Source organism: Lagenorhynchus albirostris, chromosome 9, assembly GCF_949774975.1.
Source record: "Lagenorhynchus albirostris chromosome 9, mLagAlb1.1, whole genome shotgun sequence".
Taxonomy (NCBI): Eukaryota; Metazoa; Chordata; class Mammalia; order Artiodactyla; family Delphinidae; genus Lagenorhynchus; species Lagenorhynchus albirostris.
In genome coordinates this window covers 106,206,044-106,232,110 of record NC_083103.1, presented here as the reverse complement: position 1 = coordinate 106,232,110, position 26,067 = coordinate 106,206,044, and the positions used below count along the sequence as shown (strand labels likewise).

At 48.3% G+C, this 26,067-nt stretch overlaps 1 protein-coding gene across 4 annotated transcripts in view; it reads right to left on the bottom strand.

Annotated features, from left to right (window-relative positions):
* The window catches only part of NTM (neurotrimin), a 402,807-nt gene that overhangs the window by 98,984 nt on the left and 277,756 nt on the right, over nucleotides 1–26,067 (bottom strand). For all 4 annotated transcript variants that reach the window (XM_060158016.1, XM_060158018.1, XM_060158017.1 and 1 more), the window contains exon 3: nucleotides 23,905–24,030. In XM_060158016.1, coding sequence (XP_060013999.1) covers nucleotides 23,905–24,030 — 126 coding nt within the window. The remainder of the gene's footprint in view (nucleotides 1–23,904; nucleotides 24,031–26,067) is intronic.

Sequence of the window (26,067 nt, the reverse complement as noted above, 5' to 3'; positions counted from 1 at the left end):
CTCCGCGGCACGTGGGATCTTCCCGGACCGGGGCACGAACCCGCGTCCCCTGCATCGGCAGGCGGACTCCCAACCACTGCGCCACCAGGGAAGCCCTACATCTATATACATATATATATATATATATATACATATATATATATAAAGCCATGAAATGTTTTGGCTAGAGTACACATATATGCTCCTTTAGTCAAAAAATTGATGGTTTAGTTTATTTTTTTTATTTTTTTATTTTTTTTTGCGGTACACGGGCCTCTCACTGTTGCGGCCTCTCCCGTTGCAGAGCACAGGCTCCGGACGCGCAGGCCCAGCGGCCATGGCTCACGGGCCCAGCCGCTCCGCGGCACGTGGGATCTTCCCGGACCGGGGCACGAACCCGCGTCCCCTGCATCGGCAGGCGGACTCCCAACCCCTGCGCCACCAGGGAGGCCCTGATGGTTTAGCTTTTAAACTGGCACTTTCATGAGAGGTACTTCCACGTGGCTCTGAGCACGGGCAGCCCTGCTGATGAGTGAGGGTCTCACTGAATAGCAAATTCTGGTATTTGTTAACAGCACCATACTGTTCAAATAGGCTGTATATGCAAAGGTGAACATTAATTAGTTGCAAGCTTTCCCAGGGGATTCACTTTAAAAAACCTTAATGATGAGAGAATAAGCAGGCCCACGAGCATTCTGAGGAACTCACTTGGAAACCCATCCAACACCTGACTCTGTCAGCTGTTGAACTGCCGGTGCTTCTGGTGGGGACGGTCTCTGATGACATGTGTCTCGGCATAAATTACCTCAGCTAACTGGCACAAAGCCCAAGGGACTCTCCTAGGGCATGGAGTTCTTTAGTGGTACATAGAGAGAGGAAAAAAGAAAGAAAAATGGAAAAAAGAAAAAGAATTTCATTTTCATAGTTTTCCCTCCCATTTCAGGGCTACCCAATGTACTACATCCTAGGCATCCGCTAATTCTAAAACCTCTCCACTTTTCCAACCAATTTAATTACAACACAAGAGGAGGAACAGTCTGGAGGCTAGAGATGCATGGGAAGTAAAGATGCACGTGCACACACACACACACACACACACACACACGTGCACACCCACATGCACACACATACACAGAACCGTTACAGCTTGATGGGTGTTTGACCACACACCCTGCTTCCCACTGATGCCATCACAGGGCTCCAGAGTTTTTCACAATCACCAAAGATGACTGCAGTGGTGTTTAATGAAGATTGACACAGAGAGGACTGCTCTGCCTCAGGAAACCTATGTGGGTTGACTTTAGGATCCAGGCTTTGTTCCAGAATTTATCCCATTGACATTAGGGAATGCCATGACTCTGACTTCTGCTAAAACAGGGCCTTAAGATCATAGGGAGCTCTGTGAGTCACAGAAAAGGGGGAAATGAATGAACAAATCCAGCTTTGTCCCAGGGCGAGAATTAGTTTATGATATGGCACGTTCGCTGGGAGCTCACCAAAGGTCTAGTTTTTTAAACTCAATATCTTATCTCTTCCAAGCCTATCTTACTAGCATTTAAAACTGAAAATCTATTTCTAAAGGTTAAGTTTATGATGATAAAATTTTTGAAAACATATATTAAACGTTCTGAAAAGAAGAAGAATTGGGAAGAACGGAAATAACACCTGTACTTCCAACAGTTGCAAGAACCACTTATTCATTTTCTGATGTAAAGATTGGGATTCGCTTTTGAAAGTGAGTGGCAGGATTTCAAAGCCCATCTCAATAGAAAAGAAATCTCTTGGACAGAATGATCCTTTTCTATCATTGGTCAATTATTGCTATTATAATAACGTGGAAAGTAGTTTTGAAACTATGAAATCATAATGATGGGATTCTGAAAGACTATTCATCGAGCAGGTGCCTGAGAATTTCAGAAGGAAAGTAATAAACTGAGAAGAGTCTGTATGACCATGATCATTCAGGACATATAAGACCTGTTCCCTCTGCTTCACAAATAAACTCAGTGCTACAGACCTATTTCAGACAGAAACAGGGAGCAGTGGGCAGCGCTGGTGATGGTCAGATAGGGTGTGAAAGCACAGGAGCTCAGGCGTCTGTACTCACATGGGGGTGGGGGTCGGAAGGTGCTGATTTAAAGCAAACCTGCTCCTCCCAGAAGAGGATGCCCAGCCTTAGACTATGAGCAAAGGCAGGAACAGATGCTACCACAAAATGCCACATAAACAAGAGAAACAGCAACGACATCTGAACAACTTCCCCAAGGGTAAAATCAGAATCAACAACAGAGGAGTGATCATGTTTGAAGCTTATGAGATCAAAGACCCAGGGCTAGGGATGGATTGTTTTGATCCCTCCAGGCAAAAGAAGGCAAAGTGCGTGGAGGATAGAATAGTGTGAAAGTCAGGGAAGTGCTCTTCCGGGGCCAGGCAAGTAAGAGCCTTGTGTTGGCAGAGGTCAAAACCAAGGTTAGATGTAGCTGTCAACTGGAGCGTGACATCTGGGAGCCAGCGAGGAGCCCCTGAGGAAGGCATGGCCCCCCTGAAAGGACCACTCTTGCATGGTTGTGAATGTGGAAAAGAACAACCATAATTGCAAGTTCACAGGACAACAGGAAAGAGAACCAAGGGAGCTCAGGGATAAAAATAAGAATTTTCATAGCAGCAACCACAACTGTCAAGTCTTCAGCAACGTGGATGGACCTGGAAATGGTCACACTGACTGAAGTCAGAAAGAGAAAGACAAACATCATAGGACATCACTTATATGTGGACTCTAAAAAAAAGATACAAATGAACTTATTTACAAAACAGAAATAGACTCACAGACATAGAAAACAAACTTATGGTTACCAAAGGGGGAAGGGGGAGGGATAAATTAGGAGTTTGGGATTAACAGATACACACTACTATATATAAAACAGATAACCAACAAGGACCTCCTGTATAGCACAGGGAACTATACTCAGTATCTTGTAATAAACTATAAGGGAAGAGAATGTAAAAAAAGAATGTATATAGATATATATATATATGTCTAACTGAATCACTTTGCTGTACACCTGAAACTAACACAACACTGTAAATCAACTGTATTTCCAAAAACATTTTTTGAAAAAGGAGCCAGTCTTCATGTACTGCAGATACTGACAAACTTCTTTTCTCAAGGACCAGATAGTGAATATTTTAGGCTTTGCAGGACACACGGCCTCACTGAAACTACTGAGCTCTGACGCTGGAAGAGGAAAGCCCCCATAAGCAAAGGGCTGTGGTGTGTTCTCATAAAACTTTGTTTTATGTTCTCATAAAACAATTTAATTTCAAATAATTTGCACATGTCATGAAATACTACTCTTCTTTCATTTTAAATTCAGCCATCAAAAATGTAAAAGTCTTTCTGAGCTCACAGGTTGTTCAAAAGCAGCTAGCAGGTGGGATGTGGCCCACGTGCCAGCCCCATCCCTGTCGTTGTGAAACAGGACAAAGAGAACCAGCCCTGGCCTGGAGATCCTGAGTGCTGTGGAAGCCAAAGATCCCCGTCTCATCCTGAAACCAGCACCAACCCGAATATTCCTGTCGCCCTGCAATTTCCCTTTTGATTTCTGCAATTTCTGTTTTGCGCAGGTGTGGCCCGCTGTTCTGCTCTTTTCAAACAATTTCCAGGTTCAACTCTTCTCACTTGGGCTACATTCTAGGTAGCCTTTCTGAAATGCTTAGGAGAACTTTGACATTAATTATGCTGCATTAATAAAGTAAGACAAAGATAACGGGAACACAGGAGAAGTATTGTTCTTATACCAAGGGTCACAAACAGTGGCCACATCATTTGCTTTTCAAGTTTGCGTTTCAGAAACACAAAAACGTCTTTGTCTTAGAAGACTGCTCTGTGCTGGGGTCACGTCTCCCCTCCTTGCCTTCATGACTTTCCTGGCATCACCCTGGAGAATATGCATGATTCATGCAGAGCTGGCTATTAATAAAGGACCACACACACAATGCTTTCATGTTGGCCAAGCACCTGGAATGTGGGATTGCTAATCTCCATTTTCTGATCCTGTTTTATGGACTAGGTGGCAGAGGCTCAGGGAGGTTGATTGGCTTCAGGAGGGTCACCCACTTAGTAGCCGGCAGAGCAAAGAGTCGAATCCAGTGTCCCCACAAAAGCACTCTTCACATCCCTCCACCCCTGACCGCGGCTCTCCTCCTGGGTGACCTTGTGCTGCCAAGTGGGCATCTGCGCATGGAAGGATTTCCTTTCCCGGGTGCAGACCAGAGACAGCCAAGCTTCACCGTGAAAACACGTGCCTCATGGAAGGCCCTGGAAGGCTGCCCCGTTTCACAGGGAGTCTCTTCAGTGAAGACCCGACGATCCATCCTCTGCCAGCTCCCCAGCACACTCTTTACTTTCTTTCCTCCTTTTCTTTGCCCCCTAATGTTGCCCAATGTGATGTATGTCTTCAGATGGTGAAATCACATGCATTTCCCCCTCTGTGCACTTGGCAGGCACCTCCTTCCTTTATTCTTGCAGCGGGAAGTTTATAGTCCACATGACGGGAAGAGCTCTGCAGGGCTGGAATCTCAGCACTCGCCAGCTGCAGGACTCTCCCAGGCGAGACATGTTTAGGGTGACGACAGCTCAACAGGAAGTTTCCAATTCCCTGTTGTGCCTAAATTGCATCCTGACAGAGACACCGCTGTGACCCTCCTGGCCCTCTCCCACTTGGCCTTCAACTCCCTTAGCAGCTGTGGCACCCAGGGGGCAGCAGACAAGCCGACCTTCTCCCACTGGCTGCTCTATGCAGCTGGCCAGGCAGAGAAGAGAGTTTCCGTCTTAAAAGGTGCGTGGAAACGTCCCCAGAGGTGACAGTTAGGCATCGCATGTGCATAGCAGCGAAACACCTTGACCTTATCAAGTCCTGTGGGCAGCACGGACCCTATTTCCAAGCTACTTTTTTTGGAAGTGGGACTGCAGGGAGGTCTTCGTCAGGCCCCCGTCTCTGCAGACTGGACTCCCTTAACGGCGCTAGAGCATTGCTTTCACAGAAATGAGAACAGAACGCATTCCCAATTCAATACTGAATCATTACAGGCCAGATAAGTGTCTTTTTTCCATTTGTGGTTTTGTTTATTAAAACCCTAGGACAAAGTATTACTTTGGGTTAAATCTCAGTCACATTCTGCTATTTTCATTCAACTTCTGTTTCTATCCAAATGAGGTGCTGCTAACTGTGAACTTAATTTTTTTGCGGGTAAAAGAAAGGATGGTGAGGAGACACTTACCAGTCAGCCATTCACTGTCTCCATCCAAGGGACATTTGTTAGGAGCCTCCAGTGTTCACTGGGGACATTAGAAGAGCCTATAGGTTTGATCCAAGGGGAAACCGAGGCTCTGGGAAGGGCTGTCCAAAGGAGATGGAAATGTGGCCCTTCTATCAAGCGGTCATTTAAAGACAGCGTTGGGCCTGCTCTGTGTTAGGCGAGAGGGGGCGTTTGGAAAGGCACGAGACTGGGCATCCACATTCCACCTGCCACATACGACCTATGGCGCCTCCCACATGTTCTGAGCGGTCTGCTCATCTTTAAAATAAGATGAGAGGCTACCGTCGAGGGCAGGCTAATCACGCCCTCTATTTTTTTTAATTTTGTACTTTTAATTAAGTTTTATTGGAGTATGGTTGCTTTACAATGTGGTGCTAGCCTCAACAAAATGCATCGCCATACATGTCCAGTGCGCACGCCTGCACCACCTCTGTGACAAATGTTTACGGAGCATCGTTCTCTGCCGGCACAGGGCAACGCATTTACATGCCCCACTCGTGCCATCTTTACAAGAAGCCCAGGATGAAAACGCTATCGAGATACTCACTTTACAGGTGCGATGACCAAGGCTCAGAGGGTGGGCAGTATAATCAGAACTTAGAAAGCAGTATAATCAGAACTCGAGTCGTGAAAGTGCACCTTGCCGTGCCTCTGACTAAGCTCAGGCCCAGTTCCCGGAACCCAGTCCAAGCCCACGACAGGCAGCGGGCCAGTATCCACAGAGAGATCTGGAAGGCCAAGGTCGGTGTCCAGGTCTACTTCTTAGCAGCTACCTGACCTGCAGCAGGTTACTGAACACCTGTGCCTGTTTCCTCATTTGTCAAATACGGGTAATAACAGAATCGAACCTCACAGCGTTGTTCCAAAGATTAAACGAGCCGGCACGGGTGAAGTGCTGGCGTACAATAGCAAGAACACCATAAGCCTTTGCTACTGTTCTTTTTATCACCTTTATTAACTTCACTGTCACCCACCCGCCCAGCACATCTCCCTCCAAGCCCCTTGTACTGGAATGAGACCCGTCAACTCCTAGGCCTGCAAGTCCTCTGCCTTGAAAGCTGTACTTTCTCAGAGGCTGGTTTCTGAGTAACTTATTTGTATTTAATTGTCATTTTCTGAAAATCCGCATAGACACAGGGCTGTAATTAACTTTTTATTGGGATTCTCCCACATAGGTTAAACTACTTGCTCAGAGGAGCGCAGAGTCAATGACGGTAGTCAGGATGGAGGGAAGGCTGCCCTCTCCTGCCTGCCTTGTGACAGACAGAAGCAGCTGCTGAGACCCTGGAGTTGTTACAAGGAGAATGTGGAGGCCGAAGAGGACAAATGTCCACCTGAGTGACAGGCTATTACCTGCCATTTACCCCTTCTACCACCAACAGAGGTGACTGCTGGCAACTTGCCCCCTTTGATGGTTTGGTCATTCCCCTCCCCAGAGCCTGCCTTTGGGGTACATCACGTGATCTGATGGACAGTGGGGCAGAACAAAACCCTGGATTCTGAATCAGCAGATAGTCACATATTCAGGACTAGTCTGAGAGTTCAGCAGCTAAATTTCTTTGGGAAACCACAGACTCTCCAACCTTGGGTTTTCTCAGCTGTAAAATAAAATTAATAGCAACAGTAACTTCATAGGGGTGTTAGAGAATCAAAGGAAAATATGAAAATATTTTAAAAATTAAAATTGGTGTAAACTACTTGAATTCCAGCGGGGGAAAAAAAAGATGATCTGAGTTGGCACCTCCTTTGGTAGCTGGGCCGATTCATCTTGATTTTTGCTGTCAGGAATAAAACAGGACAATGGCAAGCAGTAGATTAATGGGTTCAGAGTGAGGCCTCTGCAACCAACGTGGCCGGTTAAGTCTTGGCCACCTCCTACCCTACTGTGTGTCTTTGAGCGGGTTACTTAAGTGAGTGCTCTGGGTCCGGGTTCCTTTACCTACAAAAGAACATTAATAACACCTACGCCAGAAGATTGTCAAGGGAATTAAAGAGTTCACGCAGGTAAAACATTTAGAAAGGTGCCTGGAACACAGCCAACCTACGACAAAAATATTAGGTCCTAGGATGATAATGATGACGACGACGACGATGATGATGATGATGTTGATGATGATGATGATGATGATGACGACGACGATGAAGCGGGGGAGGACATGATAACGCTGAGGAGGACGGTGGTGAGGACGGTCCTTTCAGGCTCTCCTTTTCATACAAATAGAATCTAACCATTTTAGACTCTGCCGCTATTTTCTTCATTACTGTCACTTGCATTTTCAGGCACAGAACCACTAGCTTCTCCTAAGAATTCAGGCTTGCCGAGAGGTCCTGGGTTCCTTCCTGCTGGCTGCGTGATGACAATGAAGTGGGGCTCTCATCAAGAGGTCCTGGGGTTCCTTCCTGCTGGCTGCATGATGACAGTGAAGTGGGGCTCTCATCAAGAGGTCCTTACAGCCGTGACAACACCTGAGTGACCCAAATCAAGAGGCCTAGGAAAGTGCTGTGATAAAGAGAGAAAACACATCAACACATGGAGAAATGCGACCGCTCAAGAGGAGAACAGGACTGGTCAGCGTGGACACTTGACAGCGAAGCCAAAGGGAGCAAAATAACGTTGAAGAAAAAGTTGTGTTCACCCTCGCTAAATTGTCCTGAATTCTCAAGGGTCATGTGGCTCTGGGTAGAAATAGAGACGCAGAGCGAGATGGAAGCAATTCCTTCCAGTCCTTCCATCTTACACAATGTGCCTTATCAATTCCGGGGTTTTCCCCTCTCAGAGGAAATGGGGACAAGGTAATGGGGCAAGGAGAACGGATGCTGAGACACTGCTACCTGTCACAGCAGGTGCTTTCTTCCGGGTTGGTGAGCTCTCCCCCAACCGTGACATTTTTCTAGACTGAACACTGAGATCGTCTGCTTCCTCTGCCCCATCTGACCCGGGCTCAGCAACAGTGAAGCAGCAGGGCTATTTGCAGAATTTCCAGGGTATACATCTGTAAAAGCTGAAGTATTTCCCCCAGACAATATCACCCTAGAGAACTGGATTTAGGCTGTATTTGTCCACACTTCCAGGCATTCAGTTGACCTTCTCCTTCCATCCATAGGAAGCTTTCTTTGGGCAAGATGGGGGCTTCACTTGGATAATGACGTGGCCAGAGTCGGGGGAGGCTGCCCAGGCTCACCTGGTTCCTGCTCTGATTTAAAAGAAAAGATGAATGCAGACATCCTGCTCCAGGTGAGTATCAAGCCAAGGAGGGTCAAATACTGAGGACTTTTTGAGAACTTCTCCGTGGTCCCTGGGGAGAGGTTGGGGGATGGGCAGAAATCATCCGACACCCCCAGGCTCCTCCTCTTGGGCGGTTTCACACTCCAAGAAGTAAGTGCTTCAATGATCAGTCCCCAGCGGAACCCTCGCTAGACCTTGCAGCAGAGGCTCTCCTCCAGGCGATGCTTCTCAGGGTCAGAGATGGGCAGTTGCTTTAGCAACATGGTGACTTCAGCTCGAACTTCCTAGAGCACTCAAAAGCCACAGAAAGAAACTTTGGGGTGATGTGGCTGAAGGTCAAAATTGACAGGCTGCTCCACAAGCAGAGACAAGACTTAGCTAATCCTTTTCTTATTTCATCTGAGGAAGAGGGATGACCGAGAACTCGAAGACGAGTAATTACCCAGCAATAACAGCCGGAGAGTGGCCAAGGGTGGCCGGGCTGCAGACTGGACTCCGGGGAAAATCCCTTTGACCTCACACTCCCCGCCAACCCCACATTCTGCTAATCCTTAGAGCATCACTTCTCCAAAAAAGTTTATTACTCTGTCCATTTCTTCCACACATTCTCTCCCATTCCAATTAATCTTTATCTACGATCTTTCATCGGAACCTTTCTCACCAATGTCTTGTGTAAATGCACTCTGCCAGTTCTCATCTCCCTTAAGGTCTTAGCAACACATGTGATATTAATCACCCCCTCCGTCCATGAAACGTTCTCCGCACTTGGCTTTCAGATTTCCTTCACGGCTCTCCGGCCACTTCTTCACAATCAACTTTGCTGGATCCTCGTCTTCTAACACCTCAATATTGGAAAGCCCTGAGGCCCGGTCCACGGATCTCTCCTCTATCCATCTTCACCCAGTAGGTGGCGATAGCCAGACCCATGGATGCAGACACCATCTGCATGCTGACGACGCCTGGATTAATTTTTCTGGCTTCTGGATCCTTGCACAGCCAACTGTCTACTCAGCATCTGCACCTGCGTACGTAAGGCACCAGCTCCTTTCTTCCTCTGCAAGCCTGCTCCTCTTGGAGCTCCTGACGGCAGGAACTGCGAGAAGCAGCCACCAGTTGGCACAGGTCACAAACCTTAGAATCCACCTTGACTCCTAACTCTGTCTCACAACGCCCAGCTAGGAAGTCAGCAAACCTTGTCAGCTTGCAGAATACATTCCAGACTAAACATGGTCTTACCGTCTTGGACCCCACCATCACTTCTTGAGGGACTAAAGCAACAGCATCCTAACTGGTATCCCAGCTGCTACCCTTATGCCCCCGCCCCTCTACCCTGTCTTTCTCTTCAAACCGTAAACGTGACCCATTAACAACATTTATTCGCTCAGTTCACTCTCCTGCTTGAAACTGGCCAGTGTTTTTATTGGAACAAATGCCAAAGTTTTTACCTTGGTTTTCAAGGCACTACATGACCTGACTCCTGACTCTCTTCACACCATCCTATGTCACTTCTCTGCATCAACATTCTTGCTGTTGCACAGAGACACCAAAGGTCTCTGCAGCTCATGGCCTTGGAACGTACAGGTCCCTCTGCTTGGAACGCCCCCTTCTTAGTCCAACCAGTTCACTGCCTCACTTCACTCAGCTCCCGAGGTCTCTGCTCAGGTTTTCACTCAACAGTCTCACCAAAGGAGCACCAGAATGATTCTTTGCCCTGTCTCTGTTTTCTTTTTCTCCATATACTATCTCTCCCTGACATCGGCTCACATATTTGTTTACTGAATATCACCTACTCCCACATGGCAGTCCCGTGGGACAGAGGCCTTGAATGCTGTGCTCACTGCAATGCACTGTCGTGTTTTGGGTACTCAAAAAATATCTGTTGAATAAAAGATGATGCATTTCTGCCTATTTATCATATCTCTGTTGTACTCTATCATTTCTGTTCAATCGAATAAATCCTGATTCTCTAGAAATAAATAAATAAATATGTCTGGGGTTGTTATGAGATCATCTTTGGAGAAAAGGAAACTAACCCACATGGATCAACAGGCAGAAATAAATCAGACACCAGCTGGTTCCTAACATACTACCTATCGCCACATGGGAGAACAGCCAGAAAGTTAATCCCTAGTCCCCCAAACCTCGCAACGAGGGAGGCCAAATCAGAAATACGGGGCCCCTTCTCAGCTTAGTACCTACCCTCACTCCCGCCCACATTAAAGCCATCAGCACTTGTGGCAATTTGGTCCCCTGCATATCTCTTAATTCCATACTAATCCTCCACTCCTGCCATCTCATGACCTCTGACTCTGACCTTTCAGTAGCTCCCTAAAGGTCAGTCTCCCAGCTCTGGAGCACAAGAAGGCTTGGCCTTGCCAACAGCTACCTCCTGTCACCACCCCACCTTCGGGCTCAGGAAGAAATGGGATTGAGGCTACAGACGAAGCCTGTGAGATGTGCTTCCCTGCCTTCCCTTGGGGACCACAGGGGCTAAATCCAACCAGCCTCACTGTTGGGGGTGCCACGCAGCAAGTGACCGCCTCCTTCACCATCAGTGCTCTGCAGATCTGTCATTCCTCATGTCTCCCGACCTTCCAAGCCTCATGGCTCTGCCTCTGGAACACCCACTATCTGAGCAAAATGCTCCCCCAGACCTCAGGCTCCAGGCTGAGCATCCCCTGACCTGCCTTTATTAATTAAAACCCAGCTATTCCCTGAGGTCAGCACTTCCTGGGTTGTTGGTTTTGGCATTGGAGGTTGGGGTGATGGCCTTCTTTACTCCCCAAGCTTGTTTGAAAACCTTTCCTCTTTCACATTTTTGTTGAAAACCTTGCTTCTTCCAAGGTCTTGCCCTCCGGCGATGTTGCATGTACCTCTCCTCTACCTGCTGCCAAGGACTGGTGTCCTGAACTCCCCATGATTCTTTGAGGGCTTTCACACCTGAATCACAGCCCAACGTGTCACTCACCTGGGCCGTTACCTGGACTGTCTTCAGTGTTCCCTCTGGTGATCTGTCAGCTTACCTGGACCCTGCTTCTCCATGGACCTGTTCCGTCATCTGAGCCCTCTGCTGCCACTTTCACAGGATGAGACACGTCATTCTCTAGAACCTGAAATCACTGATGAAGGGACCACCATTTCTGACTTGAACCTTATAACTTCCCAGCATGCTCAACTACTCACTCCAGAAGCCCGTGCTCACTCTACTCACTCATTCGTTACACAAATACTTATTGAAGGTCTAAGACTGGATAGACTCCACGCTCTGCACTGCTGCACGCACGCTCCTTGCCTTCAGGAAGCTTAGAGTCCACTGAGAGGACGGCAGGTACTGAATAAATCTCCTGTAGCCACATGGTCTCCGCGACAATCCTGGAACGTGACAGAGGGCCTCGGATTCACAGTTTGCCCTTCCAGGAATGCTCCGCTGGAATTATCCAAACGCCTTCTCTCCCAACTTTCATAGGGTATCTTCTTAATAAACCCATCCTTATCCACTCTGTGGAAGGTTGCAAACCCCAAACGGATGCTTGATCATCTCTTTGCCTCTTATCCGGTTAATTTTTTCACAGTAGTTACCATATAACACAGTCTCAGGTTCACTTATCCTTGGACTTATTTTCTGTCTCTCCCGGTAGAATAGAAGCTCCATGAGGCCAGGGGTTTTTCCTGCTTTGTCCTGTCATGTATCTCCACGGCCTAAGACAGCTGCATAGCAGTAGGTGCTCGACAGCAATTATTGAGTAAATAATTGAATCAATGTAAGAGCAACGAAAATTGTTTTTGCCAAGGAGTTTTCCCAGGCACAGAATCCATGTCACCTTCTCTGCTTAAATCCTTTTCGGGGAGGTGTGTGACAGAGGAAATAAATCAACAGAGAGAGAAAGCCACTCTTCTTTCTCTATCATTGCAGATGACTGGTCAAATATCTCCAACCACTGTGACCTCCGTGAGTCATTCCATGAAGGGCAATGCAGGGATGCAGGGAATTAAAGAAGGAGCACAAGGCCTCCTGGTTGCAGACCAGTTAAACAGGAGGAGTCCTGAATCTACTGTGGAGGAACGATTAAGCTCAAAGTCATTCCTTTGAACTCTCAGAGAAGAGGGATTTGTTTTGGGGGCGCTGGGAGAGGGGGTTAGCATAGAAGAATCCACCTCTGTTGGAGAGAAGTAAGGGGTAAGATGATCCTCCTAGGGAAGGAAGGGCTACCTAATCCTCACCCCAAATACGCAGGCAACGAACAGGCTGGCTGACTGTGCAGTAGTATCTGGAAAGCACGAGCAGCCCAGTCAGGAGGGGGCCAGCCCCTGGATCTGCGAGAAGGGAATTGGTATTCCGCTCGTTGCTTTCCTACTGTCCTGGCTCCAGCAGGACAAGCATTTTACACCCCTAGGAAGATGAAATATGCCAAATACCACAAGGACACAGAGCGAAACTCCATGGAGTCAGATAATGAAAAACATAGCCTGGAATCCAGCAATTTCTTTTCATATCTAAAGCCGTTAATGTGTAAAACAACCTAATAATAACAACCGAAGCACAAGACACACCATTGTGTGAGTGAATGGTAGTATTTAACATGAGGAAGACATAAATCAAGTCAGAGAGCAGCTACCTCATTGCCACGCATGCTCTGTGGTCCAGGGGGCGCGGGGAAGGGGGAGAGTGTGTGAAGTTCACACAGGCAGCTCTGCAGGAGGAAGATGCCTCACCTGAGAACAGAGTGGTTGGCATCTGTGCTGGGGCTATACGTCCTTTGCTCAGAGGTATCACGCAAAGACCCACTGAAAGGAGTCTGAGATTGTGGGGAGAATGGAACACCCAGGCCCAGCACAGAGCCCAGCCTGGAGTCTAGTGTCTGGACAAGAGTGTGGGTAAACTTGTAAGAACACTAAGAAAACCTGGACGTCCAAGGACCACAGGCCCTGGGCTGGCAGGAAGCCTGAAACAGAGAGCAGCTGTGTCCCAGAGATGGAGAAGAAGCCATGGGTGAGAAGTGAAGCAGGGATAAGAATATGAATCTTGTGTGGCACATGTATACAATGGAATATTACTCAGCCATAAAAAATGAAATTGAGTTATTGGTAGTGAGGTGGATGGACCTAGAGTCTGTCATACAGAGTGAAGTAAGTCAGAAAGAGAAAAACAAATACTGTATGCTAACACATATATATGGAATCTAAATTTTTTTTTAAAAATGGTTCTGAAGAACTTAGGGGCAGGACAGGAATAAAGATGCAGACGTAGAGAATGGACTTGAGAACACGGGGAGGGGGAAGGGTAAGCTGGGACGAAGCGAGAGAGTGGCATGGACCTATATACACTACCAAATGTAAAACAGATAGCTAGTGGGAAGCAGCTGCATAGCACAGGGAGATCAGCTCGGTGCTTTGCGATGACCTAGAGAGTTGGAATAGGGAGGGTGGGAGGGAGACTCAAGAGGGAGGGGATGGGGGACATATGTATATATATAACTGATTCACTTTGCTATATAGCAGAAATTAACACAACATTGTAAAGCAAGTATACTCCAATAAAGATGTTTAAAAAAAAAAGAATATGAAACTTGGAGTCAGAAAAGCTTGGATTTGAATTTCACCTTGGCCATTTAAAATGTGTGGACCAATTATCCTCTCAGCTCTCCATTTCTTCATTGCTAACATGGAAATAACGCCTACTTGTCAGGGCGTTTATGAGAATTAGGTGATACAAGATGTGTAAAGCAGAGTGCTCAGCACAGAGCAAATATCCCACAGCAGAGGTTCTCAAACTTAAGTGTGCAACACAGTTCTCCAGGGATTTGCTAAAATGCAGGTTTCTGGGTCCTATCCTGGATCTGGGGTACAAACAAGGTGAGGCCCATGCTGCTGGTCCCGGGACCACCCTTAGAGAACGGTACCATACAGCACATGCCTCTGGAGACAGTGTCACTGGGGGTGGGATTTCAGCTTTGCCACTTGCAGCCTTGTGACCCCGGCCCCCTTGCCTGACGCTCCAAGCCTCAGCGCCCTCGTTGGTAAAGTGGCCCATCACAGGACCGGACTCACACCGCTGCTGAGAAGAATTCATACCAGTAGGCTGCATGTTTAGAAGAACGGCCAGCACATTCTAAACATCCACAAATCCTTACTGTAATCACTGGATAAGAGCCACTCTGCAAGTTAGACTCTAGGGAAAATGCAGTCATCACAGGTCAAGGTAAGATTCAGGATGGAAAAGGAGGTGCAAAGTCAGAGCTACACAGAGAAGTCCTCGTGGCCAGGACAATCTGGTTGGAAACAGTCTCCAAGCTCTTCCGGCAGCTCCTGGTGGGACCTGGCCGTGGGACCCCAAAGCCTTCAGCTGGTCTACAGGGGTTCCTCAGTGAGGAGGTTACCGTGCCTATGGTGGGAGGGTGAGGCCCCGCTGAGGCCCTTCTGTACCCCCCAGAGAGCTGTCTGTCACGGATGCTCCTGAGAGAGGGGGTCTCCTGGCCTGGAGGGGCTGCCGTTTTAACCAGCCTTTGCAATAACTGAGCCAGGGCTGGTTAGCTTCGGTGGGGAAGATAATACAATCTCCTTGCTTTTCTGTTTCCTTTCTTGTTCCATCAAAACAGTTCTGCATGGTAACGGTCACCAAGCACCCGCATAAATAGCCCAGGACTCCAGAGAGCATGGGGGAGGACGCTGTTAGCGGTGCCTGCGTTCAGCAGACTACAGCATCTTTCAAGGGTTTTAAAATAATTGGGCAAAACCACAAACAGTGTCTGTGGTGTGCACTCCTGCCCTTGGCTTCTAGACTGAGGCTTGATTTCATATGTTCTCAATTGAGGCACACTGAACTCATTAATTTCCCCACTGGTCTTTTTATGATTTTCCTCTTCTTTGAAGTAGGAAGTCGCACAGCTATAATACTGCTTTAAACCAGATCATAAATATTAAACTTACAAAAAACCTTATTGACACTGGCAAATTTTACCCTAAATGTATCTATCTAACCATAATGTTACAGTTAAAGAAAATTGTGGAGTTAAAAGAGTGATCTATAAACGTCTCACTCTACCTTTTTCTTTGCCACCTTGGTCTGTGTTTAAACCGTTTACTTAATGAGTTTCTGGATCACTTTGCCTCGTATTGAGGTTGGACCACTGGTTTATCTCCATCATAAGAAACTGCTTTCTCTGTACAGGTTGGACCTAATACCGTACGCTCCCCTGTTCCTAGGGAGAGGAGATCTGCCACTTTCCATTATGATGCAATTATTTTTTTTTCTCCCACCATCAGTGACCAGACCACTGTAATAGCTTCCACAATAGCAATTCCTTGTCCCTCCTGGGACAGCCACTGGGGGTACTTGGGGAATTTTAATCAAGCACCTACGTTAATTAGAAAATCATGGGGGTCAGGGGGTGCTGATTAAGCACCTTCGAAGATCTGTTCTTCCCGGCAACTGACTGAGCTTGGGCTTTTGTAAGGATTCAAACTTTTCAGAGGAAAAAAATTTCATTTCCTCCCTTTTGTTCTTGTCTCCTGGGTGGGAAAGAAGGGGAATGGGCTGGCTGGGCGCTGGAAAGTACCCGGGTCGGGTGCCTACCGTGTGTTGCTGGCCGGGCACTCTGCATCGGGAAGCGTGGCTCATCCCGCCAATCTACCCTGACACGGCCCGGTGATCTGTCTTCTGCAGATGAAGCGTCTGAAGCTCAGGCCTGGGGTCAGCCAGGGAGGCAACGGTTGGAGGAGAGGCTTTTCTTACAAATTCCTTTGACTGGTTTGGGAAATAGATGATGATGCAGAGATGACGCTCCTGGATCTTACCCCTTTCCTCACTAAAACTGATTTTGTTTGAAATTACGTGCCAGAAAGACTCAAGTTTAAAAAGGGAAGAAACATACTGTACCTACACTATTGGACACTTCTTTCAATGATCCCCAAAAGGGCCTGTCACGGTCTCGTGCTGCGCTCAGCACTGGTGATAAATACGACCACGAGGGGCCTGTTGCTGCTCCCCTGATCCCGTGGACACCGGGGCACTCTGACTGAAGAAAAGTCATCAGAGGCTCTCAAACGGGTAGCATCTGAGCCTGGTCTTAAAACAAAAGTGGACTCTCTCCAAAAGCCGCGGGAAGATGGTCTAAGGAGAGTGGAAGTGAGTCCAAGGAGGAGACGCCAAACCGGTGGCGAGCCTCAAGCTGCCAGTGTGACTGCAGTGCGGGGGGTCTTGGGGTCAAGGGCCGGATCACGGAAGCTCAAGGTGCCGTGACAAGAAGAGCAAAATCAAGAAAGAAGCGTATCTTCAGAGAGGCTTACTGCTGCCCAGCGTGACCCAGGCAGCGACAGTGCAAGGGAATCCAAATCCAGCTGGACCTGATTTCAAACCCACCTGTTTTGGGCAGGTCACCTTCACCTATGAAAGGGAGTCACTCACTGCAGGTGGTCAGAGCCTCAGAGAAGGGCCAGACATTCCAAACAGCTCAGCAGAAGGGACCAGCTGGACCATTCTCACCTGTCCTCAGGAAGCAGGTGGAGAGGGCAGACATGCTGGTCACCACCCATGCCCACCTGTGGGAGGAGCCTCCACTGGGAAGGGTCCTTCTCTTAACTGTATCTCTTGGACTCTAATATTCTAGCAGAAGACAGGTGGGCAGTTGGCAGCTTAGCAGGTGCCCCCTCCAGGGAGACTCCCTGACAGGGAGCAAAGAACCACAGATCTCAAGGCCTCCTTTCCCTTCAGGCCCTTGTTTCTTGGGAACTGAGGCTAATTCCTGGCTTCACAACACCTTGGCCATGACTGGAGAGAGAATTCAGTCATTGAGTTCCCCCCTGGCTTATGGCAGAAAAGATGTATCGCCTGTATCATTAATTACAGGGCATCCACTAAAATGAGACTCCAAGAGAGTCCAGAGTCGGCACAGATAGAGATCTTTCATAAGGATCTTTGTCTTTCCTGTTTGTTTGTTTTTTTTTGGTTCCCTGCTGCTGGGTGGTGAACATCGGTGGTGGGCGAGGTGAAGCCTTTAGTTCCATTTTGTCTTCCTTCCCTCCCATCCCCAGTGCCTCTTTGCTGGAGACGATTTTCTCGTCTGCCATCCTAATGATTGCTGTGCCACACGGGGCCCCTGACGCCGGTGCTGACAGGCTGCTCATTAGTGCCAGGGTGCCACGTCAGCCAGTGGCACGCCAGAGTTCCACGCCTGACACTCTTCCGCAGAGCTGTCACCGGAGTCGCGGCACCTGCCAGCTCTGGTTGAACTCAAGCTGTGATACCTCCAGTGCCAATTACTGCTTCTGTGTCCTGCTTAGCTGGGGAGGAGGGCCTGTCAGTGCTGACAAATGGGAAATAGGTGGGCGGGGAGAGCTCAGAACACTGGCGAGAGGAGAAGGGCTCCCATCCGAGGGTCACTCTGTCCTCACCAGCTGGTGCCTTTGAAGACTCTGGGAGGCAAGAGGCAGGGCAGCCGACTGCTCCCTGGGCCCTGGGCCCTTCAACTCCAGCAGGAGAACTGAGGTGGGAGCGGGGGAGACTGGCAGCTGAGGCAGGTTGCCCAGTCCTGCGGATAGAGGTGTGGAAGGCATGCAGAAGCGCCCACCCCGTGCCGTGGGAAGAGAAGGCTTCCACAGCTAGGGCGTGGTGTGCAGCCCAATGGACATACAGCTTTCTTCTAACTGTGCCCTCTCACCCCGGGTCTTTGTGTGGCCCTGGGAAGAAACAATCCATCTCTACCCGAACCTCGATTCACACACTGGGGATGGAGGGGAGAAATTTTTAAACGATATGTCTCTTTTTTGGGTACTGATTTCTTTCTTTGTATTAAACTTTGTTTGACCCATGAGGAGCAGCAAGTTTTCATGTATTATTGAATTCACTCTCTCTGGGAACATCCAGGATTGATTTATGAAACTGTCGGGAGCCACTGCGGTTTAGGCACAGGTAGGGTTGGGATGAGTAAGTCAGCAAGAGGATCAGGTGCCCTGGAAGAGCCGGGTGAACTACACATCAGAGAAGCACCGACATCATGAGAGCGATCGCGGTGAGGCGGTGATGAGGGCAGAAGGCAGCTCACGCAAGACCCAACTTCAACGATGCTCGTGAGCCACTCTGACCCTTGCAAAAGAGAACCTGAAAAGGAGTCACCTCTTCAAGGAGACGTCCAGCCCTGGCACAGCAGCTTCCCCACCGGACGGACTTCGGGAAAGGCTTCAAGACCAGAGACTTACCAGCAGAGACCTCAGCAGGAGACACACCAGCTCTGCACCACAACATCAAAGTGGACAAGAATTCCTCAAGGATGGGGATGGAATCTTCGAATTAGGAGAACGGCCATCCCCTTTGGGGCACCAGCAAACACAAGGGCTGTTCACGGAATCAACACGTATTTCTTAGAAGCTTTCTAGGTGCTGGGCATCGTGCTAGGAGGTCAAGAATCCAAGAAAAGAGAGACGTAGGCTCTGGTCTCAAAGAACTGATGAATCAGGAAGCAGGACATCTCTTCGGACAGATCACTGGAACCTCCTGAGCCCCCTGCCAATACCCAGGTAGGAGGTGTTCTCTCAGCAGCCTTGGTGAGATTGTTATTGATATTTTCAGTGTTTTGTTTGATGGGATAAAGGGTGAGGCAGGTGCGGCCGAGAGGGCAGCCCCATTAGGACACTCGGTGAGCCATGACCCCATATGTACAGTGGAGCCCATGCAGCGGTGCCTGGACTCAGGCCTTCATCTGGGTTTTGTGGTCGGCTCCCAGGGATGTGGAAATACAGGAACCTCAGCCTTCTCTCTAAAGCTCTGACAGTCCAACAGAAACTGGAGACATGAAAATTGGCCTCTGAGAATAATTTTTTTATGAAGTGTGAAGTCTTGAAGAGCCTTTAGAATACATTGAAAGAGAGAGTTTATCTGTTAGAAGACTCAGAGGAATAGAGAGCATTAAAGGTATTCTTTTGGATAGAAAGACTCGAGCATAAGGGCTATGACAAAATAAATTCTTGCATGCCTAGACAAGGAAAAGACAAGACAAGATGCAGAGTCATGAGTGAGAGTTGCGTCTAAGGGACCCTGGGGACCACTGACGGTCCTTCAGCGCCCGGAGCAGCAGGCTAACAGGTGGGATTCGGTGAGGGGCCCTTAGAACATTCGTGCAGTTCCAGGCGGCATTCCCGTGTGAGGAAGTGACGTGGGCTCTTCCTCTTGAAAAGACCAAGGCCTGTGCAGGTACAAGCGACACCTGTACCCTTCAAAACAGGTATGCACCATGAGGGCAGGTGTCTCTACAAAGCTAGTACAGCTTCTCCTTGAACTCCTGGGAGCTATAAGTTCATGAAGGGAGCTAAAAAGACATATAACCAGTAATAACAGGTGACATACTACTTCTCATGATCAACAGCAATGCCAAGAGGTAGCTTGGGAGGTCTTACCTCCCTCTCTATCTTGGATAAGTACAACTGACATTTTCTCCACCTGATGTCAAGTGCCAGGGAGGCACCTTCTGAGAAAGACCCCCAACACCCCTCCCGCCATAAGCTCACTCCCAGTTTCTGTATAACTGGATGGGTGAGCCACTACTGATACAATGGTGGTTAACATTGCTTTATTACTTTTCCACATAAAAGGAGTCAAGGCTGGGACCTTATGCTAAGTGAAATAAGTCAGACAGAGAAAGACAAATACCATATGAGCTCATTTATATGGGGAATATATGAAAACAAAACAAAACAAAATAAATGTGCAAAACAAACCAAAGAAAAACAAACACATAGATATAGAGAACAGAGTAATGGTTACCAGAGGGGAAGTGGGGTCAGGGGAGGTAGTGAAATGGGTGCAGGGGGTCAACTGTATGGTGATGGATGGAAAACTAGCCTTTTGGTGGTAAGCTCGCTGTAGTGCATACAGAAGTCAAAATATAATACACGGAACTTGTATTGGGTTGGCCAGAAAGTTCGTTCGGGTTTTCCTGTAACACCTTATGGAAAACCTGAACAAATTTTTGGCCAACCCGATGTGTTATAAACCAATGTTACCTCGATAAATTTTTTTTAAAAAGGAAGAGATTTATATCAGCTTACTGCAGCCCCATATAAGTTGTGATAGAGGAAACTAGGAGTTTTCAGAAATGCACAGAACAAACAGACCCGTCTGGAGAGAACATGCAGTGAAGCCATCAGGGTTGCCCAAAGTGCTTGGCCAGGGTCAGCCCCCCATCAGGGGTTTAATGGGTGTAAGCATAAGAATGACCTTGATTGAAATGGGATCTGCCCACACAGAGTGGGAGCAAGGGTGAGAGCAGCCCTCTGCCTTTGGAGGCTTCGCTCAGGTGTAGCATACCTTTTTCTCCAAGGAACCCACATCTTGTCCCTAAGTTATTTAAAATAAGCAGCCTTTTGGAGATATATAGTGGGGCAAGATGAAGGCCTGGCTGCTAAGGGTCTCCTGCTCCAGTTCGGGCTGGGCAGCAGCCCGATGACAGCTCTGATCTCCAAATAATCAGTCACCAAGGAAGCGGCACCCCGTGAGCCCCGGGGTGATCAGTTACCGTGTGGCATGTCGCATCAGTTTGAATCTGCGTTAGCTGATCCAGACCACAGATCTGGGAAAAGCTGCTCATCTAAATTACTCTGATCCACAGGTAGATTCTGATTATCCTTCTCCTCTCCCCTTGATCCATCTTCTGTTTCCATAGCAGCTAAAACCCCCGTAAAACGGAAGCATCAGGTCGAGTCCCCTGGGGAAATGAGGCGGCTGGATGGCCAGGAGGGAGGGAAGGATGCTAGGGCACAGTGGTGAGAACCTCAGCAAGAGGAACGGAGAGGGCGCCAGTGCAGAGGGAATACAAAAGTGCTTGTGAGGAGAAGACAGAGAAGGAAGAAATGACAGTGTGGGATGAAACAGAAGGAGGCTGTGTAGGAGGCTGTGAGAGATAGGAAGGCGGAGAACAAAAACAGAAAGCATGAAAGGACAAGACAAAAAGAGGAGCTGTACAGAGGAGAAGGGAAAGAAGAAAAAAAAGGAGAGGGGAGGGGGAAGAGAGGAAAGGAGAGGAGAGGAGAGGAGAGGAAAAGGAAAGGCGAGGCACCCAGAAAAGGACGAAGAGCTGCAAGGCCAGAGGAGGGATGAGAAAAGACATCAAGCAGGAGACAGAGGGGACTTGCAGGATGGAGGGAGCGGTGCCACCTGACAGAAGGAAAGTCCATGTACCTGGGATGATGAATGTTTGCGTATGCTAAAGGCACCGACGGCCCTGGAGTCCAGCGGCACTGAGGTCCTGGCCTTAAGCAGTGATGAACAGCGTGCACCATGGACCAGAAAGTCTGTCCATCTGGGTGCCCCATCCTGGGATGTGCCCCAGGGCCAAGTTCCATCACTAACAACTTCATGCACAGTGAAGCCTCCTCCCAGACTGTGGGCCAGTCCACATGTAAGGTCGTTTCCAGTCGAGAGACTGGCAGAAATTCCAGCATCTCTCTGATTCCTTTGCTCGTGGTGGTAGTGTCAGGAGCGGTGGCTAGGGACAGCTCCCAGCGTTTCAGGCCAAACACAATGAGAACCTCATCCCTTTTCTGAAAACCTCCATAGGGCTAACTGTCACCCTGAGAGAGGGAGTTTGGTTTCTGGGGCCCATGCATAGTCTTCAACTGATTTTTTTTTTTAATGTCCAGGTGTCGTAGACCTGTGATGCACAGCCTTCTTCAGGAACGAAGGATGCCTGCCCCAGGGGGTGGACGGACAGCCCTCGGCTGCAGCCCCTCAGGGGGACTGTCTCATACGAAGAGAGGTGCCTGGCCCAGGTCACAGCTCTTCTGGGGACAGCCCGAATTCCCTGACCTCGACCGCTGTGCTGGCATAAAAGGCCACCCCCATAACCTCAAGAGAGGACAATTCATCCTATCTTCAGAACGCCCCACAGGGCTAGTAGAGATGCTTCCCCGGTCATCATGGCAACTCAACCTCTCCCTCGGCCTGACCCCGCCTCCCTCCCTCCCCTTCCACAGGCTTGATCCCAAGGGCACCTCCAATAAACTTCTTGTTTGCCAGTCACCTTCTCAGGGTCTGCTTTAGGGGAACTCAGCCTGAAACACCCAGCAAACCACGCTGGTGGCGACTTTAGCATCTTTATTTTTATTGAAATCTAGTTGATTTAAAATATTGTGTTAGCTTCGGGTGTACAACAAAGTGACTCAGTTTTATATATCTATATAATATAATATATATATATATATTCTTTTTTGGATTCTTTTCCATTATAGTTTATTACAAGATATTGAATACAGCTCCCTGTGCTATACAGCAGGTCCTTGTTGTGCATCTATTTTATAGCATGTGTATCTCTTCTTTAGCCTCCTTAAACCTGCGTGACTCAGCAATGCACTTACCTTCATACATACATGCAGGCATGCACACACACACACACACATATATATACATACGTACATAAATATATTCCATGTTAGCCAGTTATAAGCAGTGAAATTAAGGATCTTTTTCAGGTCTCTGCTCAAATGTCCCCTTGTCGAAGGCCTTTCCTGACCAAACCTCTTGTCCTTCTGTCAATGTATCCTGCTCTATGTTCTCATCCTTATCACCACATACTATTAACATTATTATTTTGGTTACTCACCTCATGAGAATGTGAGCTCATGAGAGCAGGGACTTGTCTGTTGTGGTTTATTGCTATATAAACACCCAATAGACATTTTAGAACTGATGAAATAATGTAATGCACCTCGCATAAAAGCTAGTTTAATAATAAATGGCATGTTGCCTTAAATTCGAAAAGTTTAATGTTCAATCCGTGAAAGCACGAAACAACACTTAGCCCGGTCTGCAAAACATCTAGACGTTTAGACAAAGTGAATTTTGCAATTCAGTCACACATTAAGTTGTACTTGTTATCTAGGATTAATCAGAGAAAAGCAACAAGAAAACCACAAAAGGACTAATGGCCTAGCGACCAGATATCTGGCACTGTTGAAGCAGCACTGACGTGGAACTCTTCCTTGTAGGCATATGGCCATCCCAAACCCTCATCCATCATTGTGTGTTTGTGTCTTCTCTCTCTTACAAAACAGCCAGCTGAACAATGCCACCAACACCGAGCAGACTCCTCCATGGCCAAACGTGACCAGGAAAGTGGCCCAGAACAGCTTACCACCACTTCACCCAGAAACAACTGGGATTAATTTCCCAGGGACTGGAGACATCCTCCAGTGTGATTTCTGAAATCTCAGAGGAGATGCCTGTCTTGCACTGAGAACACCGATATTCTCTGTGGAGCCATGAGCAACTTGTTATCAGGCCACCAAGAAGGGGGAACCCTCGACACCAAGTCACCGGCGCCATAACGTCCTGCCAAGGCCAACGATTCTCCCACTTCCTCTCATGACACGATACACCAAACTGCTTCTCTCACCTTTGGGGGAGATGTGTCTCCAAGTAACCGTCGGCTCTGGTCGACCCGTTGCTATGCAGGTGAGGCTGACATTGTTGCCTTCGTTGATGGAGATATCAGAAGAAATCTCTACAATTTTGGGAGATACTGTGGAGACAATACAGGTAGAAGGAAAATTAAAATCCTGCTTAAACATTTCTTTGTCGTCTTCAAGTGGTAGTTGGTGGAATAACCCAGGGATGGCAACATTGGGGCTATAGAGTCGAGGACGAGGAATCAGAGGAATCACCTTACACGTGAAAGAAACGTCTCACCTCGACTTCAGCTTCTATTTCCTCCTATGTACACGCAATGTCAGAGGGTCTGAAAGGGATGGTTCCACTGCAGCCCCACAGGAACTGTTCTAGCCTCTACCCTCTTCCGGTCTCCACTCTCACCCACACGCTCCGCCCACTCCGGCTCCACACCGCGTCACGGCTGTCTTTATGTGATGCACTTCTGATCATATCACGTCTCCGCCTAAACACCTCCAACCATTCCTACTGCCCACCTGAAAACACCCAAGCCCCTCATCCAAGCAAACCAGGCCCTTCGGAATCAAGGCCGAACCTCTGTTTCCACTGACATTCCTGGCGATTCCACCTCTACTTTCCCTGTTGTCATCCCCAACTCATCATGTCCTTCCTGGTCAGCCTGCATTTGGGATCTATATTCTTCCTTCTGTCCTTCCTGGGAAACTCCCAGTCATCCTTTTAGACCCAAATCACATGTCACTTTGTCGCAGCTTTCCCTACCCCTACTCCCTCTGGCCTCCTGCACAACTCAAAGATCCTGCACCCAGATATGTTACACGCACCTGACGGGGAGTCAATCAGACGTGACAGACCTGGCCTCTTTCTCCGTGTCTTAGATTAATCCCCCCAAAGGATGAAGAGGTTCATCCCAACTGTAGATCTGGGGACAGAATCCCCCAACTTTGTTTAGTCTTTCGTTTTGGAGCCAGGGTTTCCTTAGGAAGTTACATTATGTTGTGCACTTTCTCATTTCTGTTTTACAGGACAGCATCCCACGGCGATGAGCACAGCCAGCGGTGTGCATCTGTCTCATTCTGGGGCTCAGAGGTGGAAGCTCATTGTTGCTGCACATCTAAGCCCAATTCTCCAGTATCATCTTTACCACTAGCGAATGTGATGCTTGACCATGAAATGACTACTCATTTGTCTTGTCTGCCAATGGGTTTATAAAGTAAGGGTGTCTTTTATTGGGCAGCCCCCCCAACTCCAATTCTTGGCCCTTATCCCACTATGCTGTAGTTATTTGCGTAGCATCCCTCACCCCCTAGACCATGAGCTTTTTTGATGGCTTGAGCCAGGTCTTACTTACATTTATATCCATAGTATAAGATGCAACACATATTTATAGGATGGAATTATAATGGTTGTTCACGGGAGCCACCTCCCCACCTGGCTACATGTCTGCGACAACCTCAGAACCGGGCCGTTAACACAAGTCATTTCAGTTCTACTCACACTGGTTTTGGCACATTAGCTCTTTACAGGTTAAGGGGCCCCTCTGTCGGGTTCTATTAGGCATCTTCAGGTCAGGTTGCCTCCTTGAATCAGCATGCTTCTGAGCCACCCCCGTGTGCTATTCCAGGACCCGTTATCCCCAGGACACAGTGCCATCTGGCCTGCAGGAGACCCCAGGCGAGCTGACCATCGCCCTTATTCCCTGGATGGGACCAAGGTCATGGGGCAACCCTCACAGGAAAATCAGACTGGTTGGAACTTTCCGTGCTGGTCTTTCCTCTCCTGGATCCATTCATCACTCACTCCTGATGGTGTTGGATTTTTTCCTCCAGAAAGGAGCGTGTCGTGCAGATAGCTGCTCTCAGCCTTTGCTCCTTTCCCTCCTTCTCCTGAAAATTGACTTCCCATCTGTTTCCACACTGCGCGCAACCAGGAACGCTCATTAGCAAGAATGCACTGGACTTCGGTTTCTGAGCCCCAAGCCCTTGCTACTGGTTTTGGTCCCTTCGCCTCTTTCTCCAACTGTCTAGACCTACTGGAATCATTCAACCTCATTCAAGGTTGAGCTGCCACCCCTTCCACGAGGTCTTCCAGGCGACGTCCAAGGGGATGTGGCCTCTCCTGCTTGGAGACTGTAGCCTCCTCCACGGCATTA